This window comes from Aegilops tauschii, chromosome 7 (genome assembly GCF_002575655.3).
Source record: "Aegilops tauschii subsp. strangulata cultivar AL8/78 chromosome 7, Aet v6.0, whole genome shotgun sequence".
Taxonomy (NCBI): domain Eukaryota; kingdom Viridiplantae; phylum Streptophyta; class Magnoliopsida; order Poales; family Poaceae; genus Aegilops; species Aegilops tauschii.
The window spans coordinates 466,885,221-466,902,198 of NC_053041.3; the positions used below are offsets into that span (position 1 = coordinate 466,885,221).

General features: G+C 46.5%; 2 protein-coding genes and 1 long non-coding RNA gene across 3 annotated transcripts; 1 reads left to right on the forward strand and 2 right to left on the reverse strand.

The window, feature by feature from the left end:
• Nucleotides 1-240: 240 nt before the first annotated feature.
• On the reverse strand, nucleotides 241-3,859 carry LOC109776585 (uncharacterized). The gene is given in 3 exon segments (XM_020335250.4): nucleotides 241-396; nucleotides 398-731; nucleotides 829-3,859. Coding segments are annotated over 3 exon segments (3,411 nt in total). The 3' UTR covers nucleotides 241-350.
• Nucleotides 3,772-5,385, forward strand: LOC141027634 (uncharacterized). The gene is made up of 4 exons (XR_012189276.1): nucleotides 3,772-4,047; nucleotides 4,151-4,409; nucleotides 4,568-4,844; nucleotides 4,947-5,385. It is a non-coding gene; the product is annotated as an uncharacterized lncRNA (long non-coding RNA).
• Nucleotides 5,386-6,291: 906 nt separating this feature from the next.
• Nucleotides 6,292-10,714, reverse strand: LOC109776594 (uncharacterized). Its single transcript, XM_073504773.1, has 2 exons — nucleotides 6,959-10,714; nucleotides 6,292-6,865 (listed from the first exon to the last, which is right to left on the reverse strand). The coding sequence occupies exons 1-2, from the start codon at nucleotides 10,005-10,007 to the stop codon at nucleotides 6,477-6,479; spliced, it is 3,438 nt and encodes a 1,145-aa protein (XP_073360874.1). The 5' UTR covers nucleotides 10,008-10,714; the 3' UTR covers nucleotides 6,292-6,476.
• Between the last annotated feature and the right edge of the window lie 6,264 nt (nucleotides 10,715-16,978).

Consider the following 16,978-nt stretch of genomic DNA (forward strand, 5'->3'; position numbering starts at 1 on the left):
CCAAAAGGAAACCACCAATAAGCTTTTTTTTTTGCCTGGGCACCAGTAAGGTAGTTACTCCCTCCGGTCCTTTTTACTCTGCATATAAGAATTGTCTGAAGTCAAACTTCATAAAGTTTGACCATATTTATATGAAAAAATATCAACATCTACCATGTTAAAGTTATACAATATGAAAATTTAAGTCATGACACATCTACTGATATTGATATCATATTGTGAATGTTGGTATTTTTTTTCTATAAAGTTGGTCAAACATTACGAGGCTTGACTTTAGACAAATCTTATATGCGAACTAAAAAGGACCGGAGGGAGTACAGCACTTTACTTCTTTGGATGCACCTCTTTCACTAGCTGCCATCCTTCCAAATCTTTGCTTCATCTGGCACGCATGTGTGAGGCCGCGTGCTTGATTCTAAGGATATCAGTAGAAACTTGTCCCATATCTGGCCGGTCTTTTGGTGATGTCGTGGAGCAAGAGAGGCCGATTGCAATCAGTGGGATAACACAATTCTTCATCAGGTCAGCTGCATTCCTGTCGTCTTGTAGCATTGTGGGATCAACAACCTCATGAATATTCTTTGTAAATGCTCTACCAACAAAGTCATGAAGGCTTATACCATCACTGAATTTGTCATCAGTTGGACTGCACCCTGTTATCAGTTGTAACAGAAGCACCCCAAAACTGTAGACATCGCCCTTGGTTGATATCTGTCCACTGATGCCATACTCTGCATTGACATTCACAAACACAATAAAATTAGAGGATAATCATTCTTTGTACAACTCTATAAACAGAACTAATTTCTTTTGATAAGCTTATCAAACCTGGTGGAATGTATCCTATGGATCCTTTTAGGTGGCAGGCACTTATTGAACTGTCTTGATGTGCATTTGGCGCGCTGAACAAAAATCTTGCTAGGCCAAAGTCGATGACGTATGCAGCCATATCAAGACCCAAAAGAATATTGCTTGGCTTCAAGTCGCAATGTATAATTGGAGATGCACACTGGTTGTGAAGATAATCCAAAGCAAACGCTACATCCAAGGCTACATTAATCCTTTGGCTTAATGACAGAGTATTTCTTTCACCATGTTCATGATCCGCCGGGTGTAGCCACATTTCTAGGTTACCATTTGGCATGTATGGGAACACTAGGGCCTTGAAATCTGCCCCACTATGATCCACTGAAGAGCATGAAGTAATGATTTTTACAAGATTTCGATGGCGCACATTACGAAGGGCTTCACACTCTGCTATGAAGCTCCTATGTGCTCCATAAATGTCAAGGTCAAAAATCTTGATGGCAACTTGATCTTCTTGAAACTGGAGACTGCCCTTATAAACCCTTCCAAATGATCCAGAACCAATTAAGTTTGCAGAAGAGAATCTATCTGTTGCCTTTACAATGTCTTCATATGATATCTTTTTTGTGTGCTCATTGACATGTTGCAAATGGAGATTGGCTTGCATTCTCTTCTTCCGATAAATTATCACAATACATGACATAATAATCATAGTGACACCAACAATGGGCAACACAATCTCTAGGACAAGAATCAATGACTTGTGTTTTCTTTTCTTGTCAACCAGTGCAGAGCAAAGGGACATACCTCCTGTTGGAAAGCTTGTACACAGATGATAACTTCTTTCAATTGATACTGCACCAGCAATGTCAAAAACACCACCTCTCGGAATTGGTCCACGAAACTGGTTGAAGGATAAATTGAGGTATTGGAGGTGTTTCAAGGATTTGAGAGGCTCTGGTATTTCTCCGGACAAATTGTTCTGAGAAATATCCATATTTTTTATGTTGGATAATCTGGCAAAAGACTGTGGAATGCTTCCTATAAAGAAGTTGCTTTGCATCTCAAGATACTCCAGATCCACACACTGGCCGAGAGTTGATGGTATGTCGCCAGACAGCCTGTTATTTGACATGTTCATTTTCTTCAGATGAATCAGATTGCCGACGTCAGGCATTTCTCCAGACAAGTAATTGTGTGACAAGTCCAACTCTTCAGTAAGTGTAGAGATTTTGAAGATTTTGCTTGGTATACTCCCAACTAGTGAGTTGTGAGCAAGGTTGAGTATACTCAGTTGAGTGCAATGTGCTATACTTGCTGGTATCCTTCCACTAAAGTTGTTCCAATCCAATTTCAGCATACTCAGCTGGACAAGATTGCCAATAGTATCTGGAATCTGCCCGGAAAGCCGGTTTTCTGCTAAGGATAGATAGACCAATCTATGCAGTTTCCCAAGTGTTGGTGGTATATTTCCAGTGAGAAGATTATTACCCGTGTACAAATTATTGAGGCTCTTAAGGTTGCCAATCTCAGGTGGTATAGGCCCATAAATTTGGTTGCTACTTAGCCACAATGACTCAAGACTATTGGAAAGATTGCCAATAGAACTTGGTAATTTCCCTTGGAGGTTGTTTCCATCCAGCCCCAGCATACTCAACCTGGAGCAATTTGATAGTGAAGAAACAAAGCCCCAATCACCTGCTTCTAGCTTGTTGTGCCCCAGATCAAGTTTCTCTAAATTTTGCAGTGAACCGAAGAATGGTATGAATCCAGTAAACCTATTATTATCCAGGTGAAGCATGCGTAGGCTGTAAGCTTTGAGAAGAGAGGCTGGGATTGGCCCATCAAAACTGTTCTCTGATAGTATTAATCTCTGAATATTTGGAAGCGTGTGGCCGATGTCGAAGGGTAATTTTCCGACAAGAGAGTTTTTTGCGATGGCAAGAACTGTGAGGGATGACATGTTGAGTAAAGACAATGGGACTGGCCCAGATAAGTTGTTTATGTCCAAGGTCAATGTCTCTAGTGTAGGAATATAACCTAAGCTCTCTGGGATGCTCCCAACTAACTGATTTTCTGCAAGGCGAAGATGAACCAGGGAGGACAGGTTGCCTAGTGAGGAAGGTATTATTCCTGAAAGATGGTTCTTCCTTAAGTAGAGATATTTAATTGGGGGAGATGTGGCAGTAACAGAAGGTATTGAACCAACAAAACTGTTCTGTTGGAGGCAAATAGCAATAAGTGAAGAAGTGGTGAAGAGAGCACTTGGGAGTTTTCCAGTAAAATTATTTTTCATGAGTCGAAGTACTTGAAGAGATGAACTGTTTGCTAGGAACTCTGGGATGACCCCTAAGAGAGCATTGTTCCCAAGATCGACATATGTGAGATGAGGGCTGCTGCCTAAAGATGGAGGTATGTTGCCGGTAAGCCCAGTGCTAGCGAGAACTAGTATGCGCAGCTCAGGGAGATTCCCAAAAGCAGAAGGGATGCTTCCTTGGAGGTTATTGTTGCGAAGGTTAATCTCTTGAAGATGTTTGCATTGGCTAAGGCTAGGTGGGATGTCTCCGTGGAGGGAATTGTTCCACAAACCAAGGATTTGGAGTTGCGAACATGCAGAGAGTTCAGGCGGGATGTTACCTTCCAAAGTGTTCATGCTGAGGTTGAGGTCGCGGAGCCGGCTCAGGAGGCCAAGCTCTGATGGTATGCCGCCACTGAAGCTATTATTTGACAGTTGCAGCCTTGTAAGAGAGGTCAGGTTGGCAATGCAAGGTGATATGGAGCCTGAGATGCCTTCTGAGTCAAGGTCCAGCGCAATCACACGCCGAGGGGACACCGTGCTGCAGGTGATCCCATGCCACTCGCAAACGTCGAGGGACGTGTTGCTCCATGAAGCTAAAACTCCCGCTGGACCCGAGAGCCAGGACTTGAAGCAAAGAAGGGATTGTCTATCATTTTCGGTTTCATCGCAGATGGCTAATGGCAGGCAGCAAAAAAAGCCAAAGAGGCACAGAAACCAAACAAAACCTGGAAACAAGACACCGGAAGATGCCATTGTTATTGTTTGCAGGAGTATGTGGATGAAAGCTCTGATTTGTAAGAGGATGTTTAAGTACTCAACTATGGAGAGGGATAATAGCTAAGCCCTCTGGACAGCAACTTTGCGGTCAAGGATTGATACGGTGGGAACTGGGATGATGCATGACCGCATGCTTTTTTGGACCAGATTTGGGTTTGTAACTTGTAAGTAGTGGTTCAAGCTCCCCACTTGTAGAATATTACTACTAATATTGTGTGCATGCATCTGGATTTTGGACGCTAACAGATTTGACCTTTCACTTGTCAGACAGGGACAGCCCGGCAGGTCGATGCCTCCAATCTGCTCACATTGCAATTGTCCCAGCCACCCTCCAACAGCAGCTTGAGGTACAGTGTGGACGCACGCTTTCTCTTGATGAATAATGAACATGTAGCTCTTGAAGTCGTCGCGCACGCCGCCCGGGAAGGTACCTCGGCGAGATTTGACATTCCTGATATCGGAATGCATGAATAGTACCCATACAGATACAGGCAACTTAGACTGAACGGCATGATAGCTGGCTGAAGTATGAACGCACGTCTTCCCCCTTTTTTTGTCATTTACTTTCCTACCTTTGATGGTCATGCATTAGTTAATGGAGGAATCATTGGGAGAGGTAGCCCTCTAGGCGCCTCGTTGACTTGCAACATTTCTGATTTCCAAATGCATAAAAAACCCTGCCAGCGGCTGGTTCGGAGGCAGCCATATCACAGATCGACTTCATTTCGACGCAACCACTAGAGACTCCGTCTCGGTCTCCATTCCTTTGCCTAGCTAATGGGGATGGGGATGGCACTTGCTCCACGCTCGTCTCTGTCTCTGCGCTCCCTGCTGCTGCTCATGCCGCACAGGAAGCCACATCGGAGCTCTTTCTTCTCCTCCTCCGCCGCGGTTCCGCCTGCGGCTCCAGGAACTGCCATTCCGGCTTCTGATCCTGCCGTTCAGCCTCCAGCCGCTCCAGGTAACTTGCTGCTGACGCACTCAATTGTGATTTCTAAACATTGAGTTCCTGTGACTTGCGAGCCTTCGCCGAAAACACATCCTGATCAGAAAGTTTGCGAAGATCCTGATCTTGCAGTTCCTGAAGGTCCGCGCGGATCTAGCCGCGATGGTCCGCCACGCCAACCTCCTGGAACTATGGATATAGACGCTGAAGACCCCGGCAAGAAGACTCTCTAACAGCTAATAATACAAAGTCAGTGGGAGCCTTTCCCACTGTCCTCAAGGTTAAAAAAAAGGACCGGCAAGTCATCAGAGTTCGCCTACGGCACTTCAACGTGTACTCCTTGATCAGCCACCCACCGTACGAACTGCAAATGCTTGCTGCGGTTACTGCCGTGTTACCTCTATGGACATGTAATCTCAGTGTTGTCGTATTATTGATCTTTGTACCGTTCCAATCTACTTCAACAAATAAAGGTGTGCGTTAGATTTTCGTTTTGAGAGGTATGATGTACAACTTGCGTAAAGAAATATAAGAGCGTTTAGATCTTTATAAGAAACACTCTTAAATTTCTTTACAGAGGGTGTACGTACGTTATTAATCTTTGCCCAATTGCTCTTAAGCAGTACACATGTGTGCAGTTCTTTTCGGAGGAAAAAGAACATAGACTGCATGCAGTCAACATACGTTTCGATGGGAAATGGGGCGTTGACATCCATCGTCCATGAGCGCGTGCTCTGCTCTGGGATTGATACGACTTGAATGAATTTGTTGGAGTCAGTCGTCGGTCTGATCCACTTGTAGTACGTAGCAGGTTGTTCCGAGACTGGCTATACATCTATCTAGACATGCGTATTGACATACTACTTATTTGGCACTCGAGGTTTCAGTCCGCCAGTGGACAAGCAACTAGCCTGAAATTTCTTCCGTTTGTAACATTCACGCAACTGAGTTGAAGTAGTTGCTTTCGCAGCATGTTACTACCCTCTTGCTGTCTTCAATCCTGAGTCCTGACCTTGAACCCGATTTCGAGGATGCTTCTAGATGCAGGATCGCTGGGCGCGGACCGTGAGAAAGACCGGTGGCCGACCAGGCGCTCGCGCCCTCTACCAACGGTGTGCTTGCCGGTAGGTCCAACGGCGAGCGGCGCCCCTGGATGGGCATGAACGCCCACCACCTGTTCGACCAAAGGTTTCAGAGCAGCCACCGCCCCTTTGTACATCCATCCAGGTCAGTGAAAATGAGGTTATGTTTTTTGTACAATACAAACTTGGAAATCCATCAAAGCCACGTTGAGTTGAATCCACCCCGTCAACACAGCCATGCCAAACGACCTTAGGCTGTGATTCAACCTGGTTAAGGAATATTAGGAGGTTAACCAGCCCATATAGCTAGGTTGGTTCAAGTTTGCATACACAATAAAATAAAAAAAAATTGGACGAATGCAGGCAGCTGGCCTGCTTCATTATATTAAGATAGGTAGGGTTGCCGGTTCGGTGCGGCAAAGTAAAAGAAAAATCACAAGATACAGGGGAAGGGCAGGCTAGGAAAAGCATAACAAGAGACTTTTCCTTTTGGACAAAAGAAGTACTTTTAGTCAGGAAACGTAAACTAGTCTTCTTCAAGGCATCGTATGCATTTTCCTTTTCCTCAGCTCTGCAATGCTGAGAATGATTCTTTGATTGTGATAACTTCGTTGTATATGTGCTGTATAGTTGGCCGATCTTTAGGTGTCTCCGCAGAGCACAACAACCCAAGCTCAATGAGCTTTATGATGCAGTTCATTGCAACCATTGGATGAGCTTCCCGGTCTAAATCACCGCCTGCATCCTCACCTTCATTTCTATAACCTGGAACTATTCTAGGGTCTAGAATCTCCTCAATCTTTTGAGGAAATGATTTTTCAACAAATTTGTAAAGGCTCAGGCCATCTTTAAACATCTCATCAGTTGGACGCTTTCCTGTTAGCATTTCTAAGATGATGACTCCATAGCTAAATACATCGCCCTCAGTGGAGATTTTGCTCCCAAAGCCATATTCTGCAGTATGCATAAGTCATTCAAACAATCAATTGACACAACTTGCATTCTTTTTAATTAAAAACAAAGCATCTTCTATTTAGAAAATATTACCTGGGGCAATGTATCCAACTGATCCTCTTGGCCCCACTAAGCTTGTAGAAGTATGAATGTCCGAAGAATTGTAACTATGCAGGAACTTAGCCAACCCGAAATCGCCAACACGTGCGCCCATGAAATCATCCAAAAGGACATTGCTAGGCTTCAGATCGCAGTGTGCCATAGGAGGCACACATTGGTTATGGAGGTAATCCAAAGCTGCAGCTATGTCCACTGCTATTACTATTCTTGTACCGAAACTCAATGGCCTTCTCTGACCATCCTCATGGACTGTTGGATGGAGCCAACTTCCCAGGTCGCCGTTAACACTATATTCAAGAACAATAGCTTTGAAATCATGTCCTGTTGGATCAATCGTTGAGCATGCAGTAATCACCCTTATAAGATTCCTGTGACGAGTATTTCTCAATGCTTCACACTCAACAATGAAGCTTTTTGGTGCTCCGAGTTGATTGAGTTTGAAAACTTTGATGGCAACTTCATGTTCTTCAGATTCAATTCTACCTCTGTACACAGACCCATATTTTCCTGAACCGACCAAGTTATCTGGTGAGAAACCATTTGTTGCTCTCACTAAATTTGCATATGTGAACTTCTTCAACTCTTTGCAGGATGGATGAGCTTCTTGTTTGAGTTTCTTTTTCTTCTTCAAAATAATGGTTGCAAAGCATGATAACAGGACCAAGGAGAGAACTGTAAATCCTACTATCTTGAAAATGCTGGATACATTCCTTTGTTTGGATGCCTCTGCATTGCAAAATGGCAGCTGTAGCAATGGAATGCTGGTACATAACTTCACGTTCCCTTGAATGAAAACCTTGCTTCCATTCTGAAATATCCCATCTGATGGTACTGGACCCTCGAGGTTATTGAAGGACAAATTGAGAAGCTTCATAGACTTAAAGAACTTAAAGAAGTCAGGGATTTCACCAGATAAGTTGTTTTGAGATAGATCCATCTCAATGATTCCTCCCAAACTTTTGAAGGAGTGAGGGATTTTCCCATGAAAGAGGTTACACTCCATGTGGAGGGACTCCAAATGGACGCACTGACCTAGAGTGGGGGGTATTTGTCCAGACAATTGATTATGGGAAATATTTAGTGGCCCAAGATTTTTCAGATTGCCAATCTCCAGAGGTATCTGTCCAGAGAGTTGGTTGTGAGACAAGTCCAGACACTGGGAAAGGGAGATAAGAGTAAAGAGCTCCTTTGGTATTCTTCCATCAAAGCTGTTACAAGAGAGGTTCAGTTGTTCCAACTTTTTGCAGCCTGCTAAAGCTCCTGGGATAGGACCACTCAAATTATTTTCCTGTAAATAGAGCTCACTCAGTTGACTCAGATTACCAACAGAAAGCGGAATTGATCCGGAAAGTTTGTTCTTGAACAAGCTTAAGACAAATAAGTTTGGAAGATTTCCAAGTGATTCGGGAATATATCCAGTAAGCAAATTCTGGTCCATGTAAAGAAGTTCGAGGCTTGTCAAGTACTGTATCTCGTGTGGTATAATGCCAGATATTTTATTTGATCTCAATAGCAGTAACCCTAAGCTTTTTGAAAGGCTTCCAATGGACTTGGGCAAGACACCCTGAAGGTTATTTTCATCCAAACGCAACTTCATCAGTTGTGTGCAATTGCTCAATGAGGATAAGAAAGACCAATCTCCTGCTTCAAGTTGATTCCCACCTAGATCTAGATCGACTAGACCAGTAAGAGTTCCAAGAGAAGGAACAACACCATGGAATTGATTCTCTCGGAGGTCGATCATCTGAAGATTGGTTGTGTTGGCTAGTGAAGTGGGGATTTGGCCTTGGAATTGGTTTCCTTGCATAATCAAAGTCTGGATATTTGGAAGGGTATACCCGATGTTATATGGAATTTCCCCTACAAGTATGTTTGTACCCATGCCAAGGTATGTAAGTGCTGACATGTTGTAGAGAGTGCCAGGGACAGTCCCTGACAAGAAGTTATAAGTGAGATCTAGTACTTGCAGGTACGGAATATTGCCTATACTCATCGGGATTCTACCTTGGAAATTATTATCTGCTAGCGAGAGCCGGCGAAGGGAAGAAAAATTCCCTAAAGAAGGAGGTATGGTGCCAGAAAGATTATTTGATTGCAAGATAAGGTATTGTAAGGGTGAATCAATGTTCGACGAAGCTGGTATGGACCCGACAAAATTGTTCAGTCCTAGGGATAACTTTTGAAGTGACGTGCTGTTAAACAGCGCAGAAGGAATCTCTCCACCCAGGCTATTTCTTGTCAAGGATAAAAGTTGAAGTGATGAACTATTAGCTAGATGAGGCGGGATAGGTCCTGTGAGGCTATTGTTTGTGAGAACAACAGAATGAAGATAAGAGCTGCTTCCAAGTGAAAGTGGAATGTTGCCCGTCAGACTATTGCTAGCAAGATCCAAAACGGAAAGGTTGCGGAGCATCCCCAACCCTTGTGGGATACCTCCTCTAAGCATGTTGTGACCCAAGTTGAGCTGTTGGATATGTGAACATCCGCTCAGGGTTTGGGGGATCTCACCATGAAGGGAGTTACTCCCAAGATCAATAATTTGAAGGCGAAAGCATGAAGACAGAGTGCTCGGGATCGTGCCACTAAGATGATTTGTGCTGAGGTTAAGGTACCGCAGCCTATTTAGACGGCCAAGTTCAGGTGGTATTTGGCCAGTAAGTTGATTGTTTGGGATGTGGATTCTCCTGAGGAAAGTGAGATTGCTTACACAAGACGGTATCTGTCCACTGAGGTCAAGTGACTCGAGGTCCAGTGCAACGACACGAGATGCGTGTCTCTTGCTGCAAGTAACACCGGACCAACCGCAGAACGGCAGCGAGTCATTTTCCCAGGAGGCTAGGAGTCCAGCAGAGCTGGTGAGATGGAGTTTGAGGCAGCGGAGAGCATGGAGGTCGGTGTTAGAATCATTTTGGAGTGCCGTAGCACCTAATGAAGATGCATGAACAAGGGAGCAGAGGACAAGGACTAGGGGAAGTGTGGAACTGAGAGTGCCAAGAGGATGCACATATTTTCTACCACACATACTTGGACAGTTTCGTGGAGGAATGGACCGACGACTGATCAGGCTCTGGGAACAAGAAGGCAAGGAGAACTCACTGGGGAGCTGTAGCGGTACGACAGCGACTCCACGGACGGTGAGCTGCGCGCAACACAAGAAGCAGCACGAGCGCCGTGGGGAATGGTAATTGTGGATTGAGGCGTTTGAATCTGTGATCGATGTGATTCATCCGGTGTGTCTTTATAGTCGCCTGCTCCTTGCATATCCATTCTTGAAATTCTTGATCTATACATGTGGACATTGGATCAGTATTACTCTGCACAACTACTCGGTTGGCTGTATAATAAAGTACTGATCGCATCCATGTTTGATCTGATGTGATCAGTGGATCAGTAGTCTATATAAGACCGGTGACTCCGTGAGCCATCCAGACTTGAAAGTCATCTGTGAAACTTGCGATGCAGAATGCTAGCCAGTTGACAGTTAACTGCAGTAGATTCCATCTTCGGTGACACCGGAAGGGGAGACCTGGAGAAAGAAGCACGTGAAATAACGGATCTGACTTCTGGCCTACATACAGCGGAAGTGGCCAGCGCTCTAACTCTACCCTGTACAAGGCTAATAAAACAAGATGTAACTGTTGGCTTCGAAATAAAGTGCGCCGAATAGTCATTCCCCTAAAAAAAACCTGAACAGGGCTAATAGAACAGCTTACTGGCAGCTATATGTTCACCCCATGTCATTTTTTTCTTTCAAAATGGTAGGATTTCTGCATCTTCTATTATATCTTACAAACAAAAGAGCTCGTACGTTGCAACCGGAGAAAAATGTATTATTGTACGTCTACACCCTTCTACTAATAAAAGAGTATAAAGAATAGACGCAAGAATATGTCCCTTCTTTCTTCTTGAGAATGAAGAGCAGGATACGCGTACGTACGCATGTACAAGTGCTAGCTCTGCGATTGGGCTCCCAGATCGCATCTCACGGAGCCTCTGCCCCGACCCCGCCGCCGTCCCAGCCCCAACTCCGGCGGCCTCCTTTCCCTCCCGCACCGCCGCTCCATCCCTTTCCCGCGACCCTCACCTTCTCTACCAAGGGAGGGCAAGGGAAGGGAAGGCCCTAGATCCGCAGCGGCGATCCAAAATCCATGAGAAACCTAGCCGCCTCCCGTGCCGCCTCCGCCTGGGCGACTCTGGAGGATCCTCCCCCGACCCCTCCAGCCCCCTTCATCAGCGTGCCCCTGGCCAGCGTCGCCACGATGTCAGCGGTGGTGGCGGCGCCCTTCTCGTGTAAAGATGGAGGGGAGGAGAGTGCACCGTGGCGGCGGTTCCATGGGCGGTTGTGGAGTGGTGGCAGTGGTTCAAGGGCGGCGCGGCCTGTAGCCGGAGCGGCGTCTTCGCGGCAGGTGTTGTGCAGCATCGGCACCAATCTCCGGCGGCGCGGTCGTGCGTTGGATAAGGGCCTAAGGGTCCGATCTGGGTCGCCCCCTGCCACGGACTGTTTGTGGTCGTGCGTTGCGGCTGCCTTCTCCGATGCTGCTCCGATTAGCAGTGTGGGGGCCTGCTGGTGTGCTCGAATAAAGGCGGCGGTCCTAGGGTTCCTCTTGCGCCAATACGAAGATCTGCCTGACGCATGTCCTTCCTGATCTGGCCGGAGTGGTGGGTTCCGGAAGGCTCCACCGGCGAACTCCCATGGGTGTGTTATGCCTGGAGATTGCTGGACCGGGTGGGATTCGGTCGTGCCCATTTGTTCTCAGTTAAGGAGCGAGCGGCGCGAAGCTCTGCTATCTGTTGCCATCAGGAGATATGTAGCTCCATGGTGAAGTCAGAGGCGCAGAATGTCATGGAAGCCGAGATTGGAGGACTAGTAATGGTGATTGGAGCCTATGACGTTAAGGAACTTGCTTGGAGTTTCGGGATTCATAGCAACGGTGTGTAAGTGGGGGCGACAGCACAGATGAAGTTCAAAGTCTTGCCTTTCAGGGTGAAAATCCAAGGTCTGGCCTTAATTGGTTGTGCCTGGCGATGGTCTTGTTGAAGGCATTGTTTTGAGAGCGGGTATTATCTCTGGGATGAAAACCCAAGATCTACGATTGGGTGATGACGACGTTGGTGCACTGTTCCTCCTTTGAGGCGTCGCTTTTGGAGAACCTGGACATCAGGTGTTGTCTTGGTGGTGGTTGTGCTGCTGCTGCTGCAAGGCCTGGAATACTGTAGCGGGGCTTTCTTTTTTAGTTTCTTCTTCTTCTTTTTTTGGCTATGTGCATCCGTCATGTCATTAAGGCATCGTGTTGTTGCAGAGGCTGGGTGTAATTAGTATCTTCGTGATATTAATATATACTCTATCGAAAAAAGAGAGGGCCATTCATGATCAATGCTAATGTGCCTTTGCTTTTGAAGCGAGTAAATAGCATAAAACTACTACTTTACAGGTTAGGGTTCCCAAAAACTATTGGTTTTTATTTTTTCTCAGATAACTACCAAGTCAGGGTCGGCCGTTTCAAAAAACCCAAATTGCCAAGTGCTTATCAATTGATCATGATTATGACAGGTCGGGCCCACACCTAAACGAAGCATTAGTTTCATCATTTGTTTGACCATTAACTGACATGTGGGGCCCACATGTCAATGTCTCTTCTCATCTAGTCATCTCCTTCTTCTCCTCTCTGCCTTCCTTCTTCTCCTCCACTCTCCCCTGCTCGCGAAGAACGCCGGAGAACCGCCATAGCCGCCGGCCACACTGCTGGCCCACGCCGCCGTCCTATGCCACGTCCGGCCGCCGCTGGTACTGCTTAGGAGCTCGCCGGCGCTCTTGGTGACAAGGAGCTCACTGGCCTCGTCCATGGCGGGGGTCGCTGCCGTGCGCGCCGCCTGGAGTCTCCGCGCGGCCGTGGGGGTCCGGCACGGGTCGCCGCGCCACCGGGAGCCGCCAGGGCTCGCCGCCCGCTATGGGGAGCCAGCGTAGAGGCGGCCACTGCCCGGCGGCGTCGTGCAGCACGGCTAGGCGGTGGGCGTAGAGAGGCAGGAGAGAAGAAGGTGAGGCGGAGGAGCGGCCAGGGTTGAGCCCAGGTGAGCGTCGGCGACGGGCGGCTCATCGGCCAGAGAAGGCAGAGTCGTGAGGTCCAGCTCGGGAGCGAGAGGAGCGGCAATGGCTGCCCTGATCTGAGAGCAGGGACCCGATTGCTTTTTGCAAAAAAAACGCAGGGACCGGATTGATTTCTTAAATTTGTGTGCAGGTCCACCCCTAACGGTCAAACAATTAGAGCTCTACACATGGGGCCACCTGTCATAATCGCGATCAATTGATAAGTACTCAACGTTTTGGGTTTTTTGAAACAGCCGACCCCCTCACTTCGTAGTTATCAGCGAAAAAATGATAGTTTTTTGGAACCCTAACCCATAAAGTGGTAGCTTTATGCTATTTACTCTTTTGAAGCAGATGCAAGATATAAAATGGAGTAATATGTTTGATAACGTAAAAGAGAGGCCATTTAAGAATATGCTGTTCTAAGATCACCGGAAAAACTCACTGCTAGTAAGACGGAGGTGCTCCTTTTTATACTCCTTCCGTCTTAAATTTCTTGTCTTAAATTTGTCTACATACGGATATATCAAGTCACGTTTTAGTATTAGATACATCCATATTTAGATAAATGTAAGACAAGAATTTTGGGACGGAGGAAGTATGTTTTTTTACTTTCTTTTGGATCGAAGAAAGTACTGTTCACTGCTAGTAAATGCGAGTTCACTGCTGAATCTCGCTGCTACTCCTTCCGATCCAAAATTGATAACCCATAGACCGATAAACTGATCCAATTAATATTAGTATAATATAATTGGATTAGTTTATCGGTTACTCGGTGATCATACGAGTAGGGATTGATCGACAAATTAACTGGTTAATCGGACGAATTTTTAAATAGGGCAGAGTAAGAGCATTGATGAATTGATTATCGTTGATTTAGTTCATGAAGAGTTGGTGTGATGGAAAAGTCATAGTATTTAGAAGAACCGAAGAGTTAAATGCGTAAGATGAACCCATACATATGTGCTAAATGTGTAAGCAAGGGTATCGTAAGAAATAAGATAAGTACCAGTAATGATAATGCAATTGGAGAATGAAAAGAAATGTGGTTCAAGATATGAGTGTGCTGTTCCATATGTAGATTCAGTTCTTGGGAATATTATCCATAGTTAAGAAAGTATCACAGTGAGGTTTTTTCTTCTATTGTTAAGATTTACATGTCGACAATTATGCATAAAGATGGGACACATTTACAGGATAATAAACCAATCAGATTAAAGTGACAAGCAAATATCCAACATTTCTACCTCGAAAACTCTCTCACGAACTACTCGGAAGAACAGAGAACAACGTGCAGGGAGGGAAGAGAGGAGAAGATAACGGGAGGAGTGGGAGAGGTGGGTGAAGTGTGGAGATTTTTTTTAGAGAGGAGGCATGTTAAAGCCCTTACAAGTACAAATTGAGGTTCAAAGGAGTTCGCCGAAAAGGAAACAGGAAAATAAAAAGGTTCGATACAGACCCGTAGGGCCGAGGCACCAGGCCAAATAACTAGTGGTTCCGCCTAGCGGGAGCGATGAATGCCGGCGCCGCCGACGAAGCGAGGCGACGCGAAACGTGACGGCAGAGGCCCTCAGTTGCCCTGCTGATCATCATGGGTCCTGTGTCGCCGTAGCTGGGAGGCGAGCGCTCGGAGCTTCTCCAGTAGTACCGCAATGGTTGAAGCGTCCTCCTTCTTGTTCAATGGTTTCCAAAGCTGCATATGATATTAGCAGGGTGTTTAATGAATTTTCCTTCAATTACAGCTTTGTTCCGAGCATGCCATAAGGCCCAAGCCATTCCCGCAAAGACAAACCAAGTAATTCTACGAGGGCGCCCAGAAAGTCGTGCAACTAAGGTATGGAAGGCTCCAAATGAATTGGGTGCCCAATTGCAATTGGTGGTATCTCGAATGGAGCCCCATAGGAGCTGTGCCAGGCTGCACTTGAAGAAAATGTGGTTGGTATCTTCGATCACACCGCACAGGGGACACCGCCCGTCCCCTGGGTCGTGTCGCTTCTGAACCTGGACACCAGTAGGCAGCCTATCACGGACCAGCTGCCATAGAATTTTTTTAATCTTAGTAGGGATGTGTGCCCTCCAAATATCCATTGCTTGGAACGGAACCGCTCTGTTGTGTAAGGCCCGGTATAAGGATTCAGTCGAGAACTGTCCTGAGGGTTCTAATTTCCACCGGAATTAGTCTGGATCCGAGTTTGGTGTAACGGACTGTAACAGGGCCACCAACCGGCCCCATTCGTCTCTTTCAAACGTACCAATGGAGCGACGGAGCTGAGGGGTCCATTGGCCATTCCTCCAAATCTCGTTGACTAATGCATTCGGAGCTGTTGCTATAGCGAACAGCCGGGGGAAGGTGTTAGCGAGCGGCTGTGGCCCAAGCCACACATCTAGCCAAAAGACAGTGGATTGCCCGTTGCCAATCCGATGAATAGCTCCCAGGCGAAGGAGATGCCTGATCTTAACAATCGCTTTCCAAAACGACGAATCGTCTCTTCCTGTTGCAGTGGACATCGTCGTGTGTTGTAGATATTTATGTCTGATGAGGTTTATGTTGGGGATCGTAGCAGAAATTTAAAATTTTCTACGCATCACCAAGATCCATCTATGGAGTCTACTAGCAACGAGAAGGAAGGAGTGCATCTACATACCCTTGTAGATCGCGAGCGGAAGCGTTCAAGTGAACGGGGTTGATGGAGTCGTACTCGTCGTGATCCAAATCACCGATGACCGAGCGCCGAACGGACGGCACGTCCGCGTTCAACACACGTACGGAGCAGCGACGTCTCCTCCTTCTTGATCCAGCAAGGGGGAAGGAGAGGTTGATGGAGATCCAGCAGCACGACGGCGTGGTGGTGGAAGTAGCGGGGATCCCGGCAGGGCTTCGCCAAGCGCAAGCGGGAGGGAGAGGTGTCACGGGAAGGAGAGGGAGGCGCCAGGGGTTGTGGTGCGGCTGCCCTCCCTCCCCCCCCCCCAACTATTTATAGGGGCCCTGGGGGGGCTGGCCCCCTGGAGATCCCATCTGAGGGGGGGGGCTGTTGGAAATATGCCCTAGAGGCAATAATAAATAGGTTATTATTATATTTCCTTGTTCATGATAATCGTTTATTATCCATGCTAGAATTGTATTGATAGGAAACTCAGATACATGTGTGGATACATAGACAACACCATGTCCCTAGTAAGCCTCTAGTTGACTAGCTCGTTGATCAATAGATGGTTACGGTTTCCTGACCATGGACATTGGATGTCGTTGATAACGGGATCACATCATTAGAAGAATGATGTGATGGACAAGACCCAATCCTAAGCCTAGCACAAGATCGTGTAGTTCGTTTGCTCAGAGCTTTTCTAATGTCAAGTATCATTTCCTTAGACCATGAGATTGTGCAACTCCCAGATACCGTAGGAATGCTTTGGGTGTACCAAACGTCACAACGTAACTGGGTGGCTATAAAGGTGCACTACAGGTATCTCCGAAAGTGTCTGTTGGGTTGGCACGAATCGAGACTGGGATTTGTCACTCCGTGTAAACGGAGAGGTATCTCTGGGCCCACTCGGTAGGACATCATCATAATGTGCACAATGTGACCAAGGAGTTGATCACGGGATGATGTGAGTTACGGAACGAGTAAAGAGACTTGCCGGTAACGAGATTGAACAAGGTATCGGGATACCGACGATCGAATCTCGGGCAAGTAACATATCGATAGACAAAGGGAATTGGATACGGGATTGATTGAATCCCCGACATCGTGGTTCATCCGATGAGATCATCGTGGAACATGTGGGAGCCAACATGGGTATCCAGATCCCGCTGTTGGTTATTGGCCGGAGAACGTCTCGGTCATGTCTGCATTGTTCCCGAACCCGTAGGGTCTACACACTTAAGGTTCGATGACGCTAGGGTTATA

Bases quoted from the DNA above. Each gene is read 5' to 3' on its own strand.
- LOC109776594 (XM_073504773.1), bottom strand. From the start codon at position 10,007: ATGTGTGGTAGAAAATATGTGCATCCTCTTGGCACTCTCAGTTCCACA. The intron at 6,866-6,958 runs GTAATATTTTCT...TGCATACTGCAG, and splicing joins AGTTGGATACATTGCCCCAG to AATATGGCTTTGGGAGCAAA.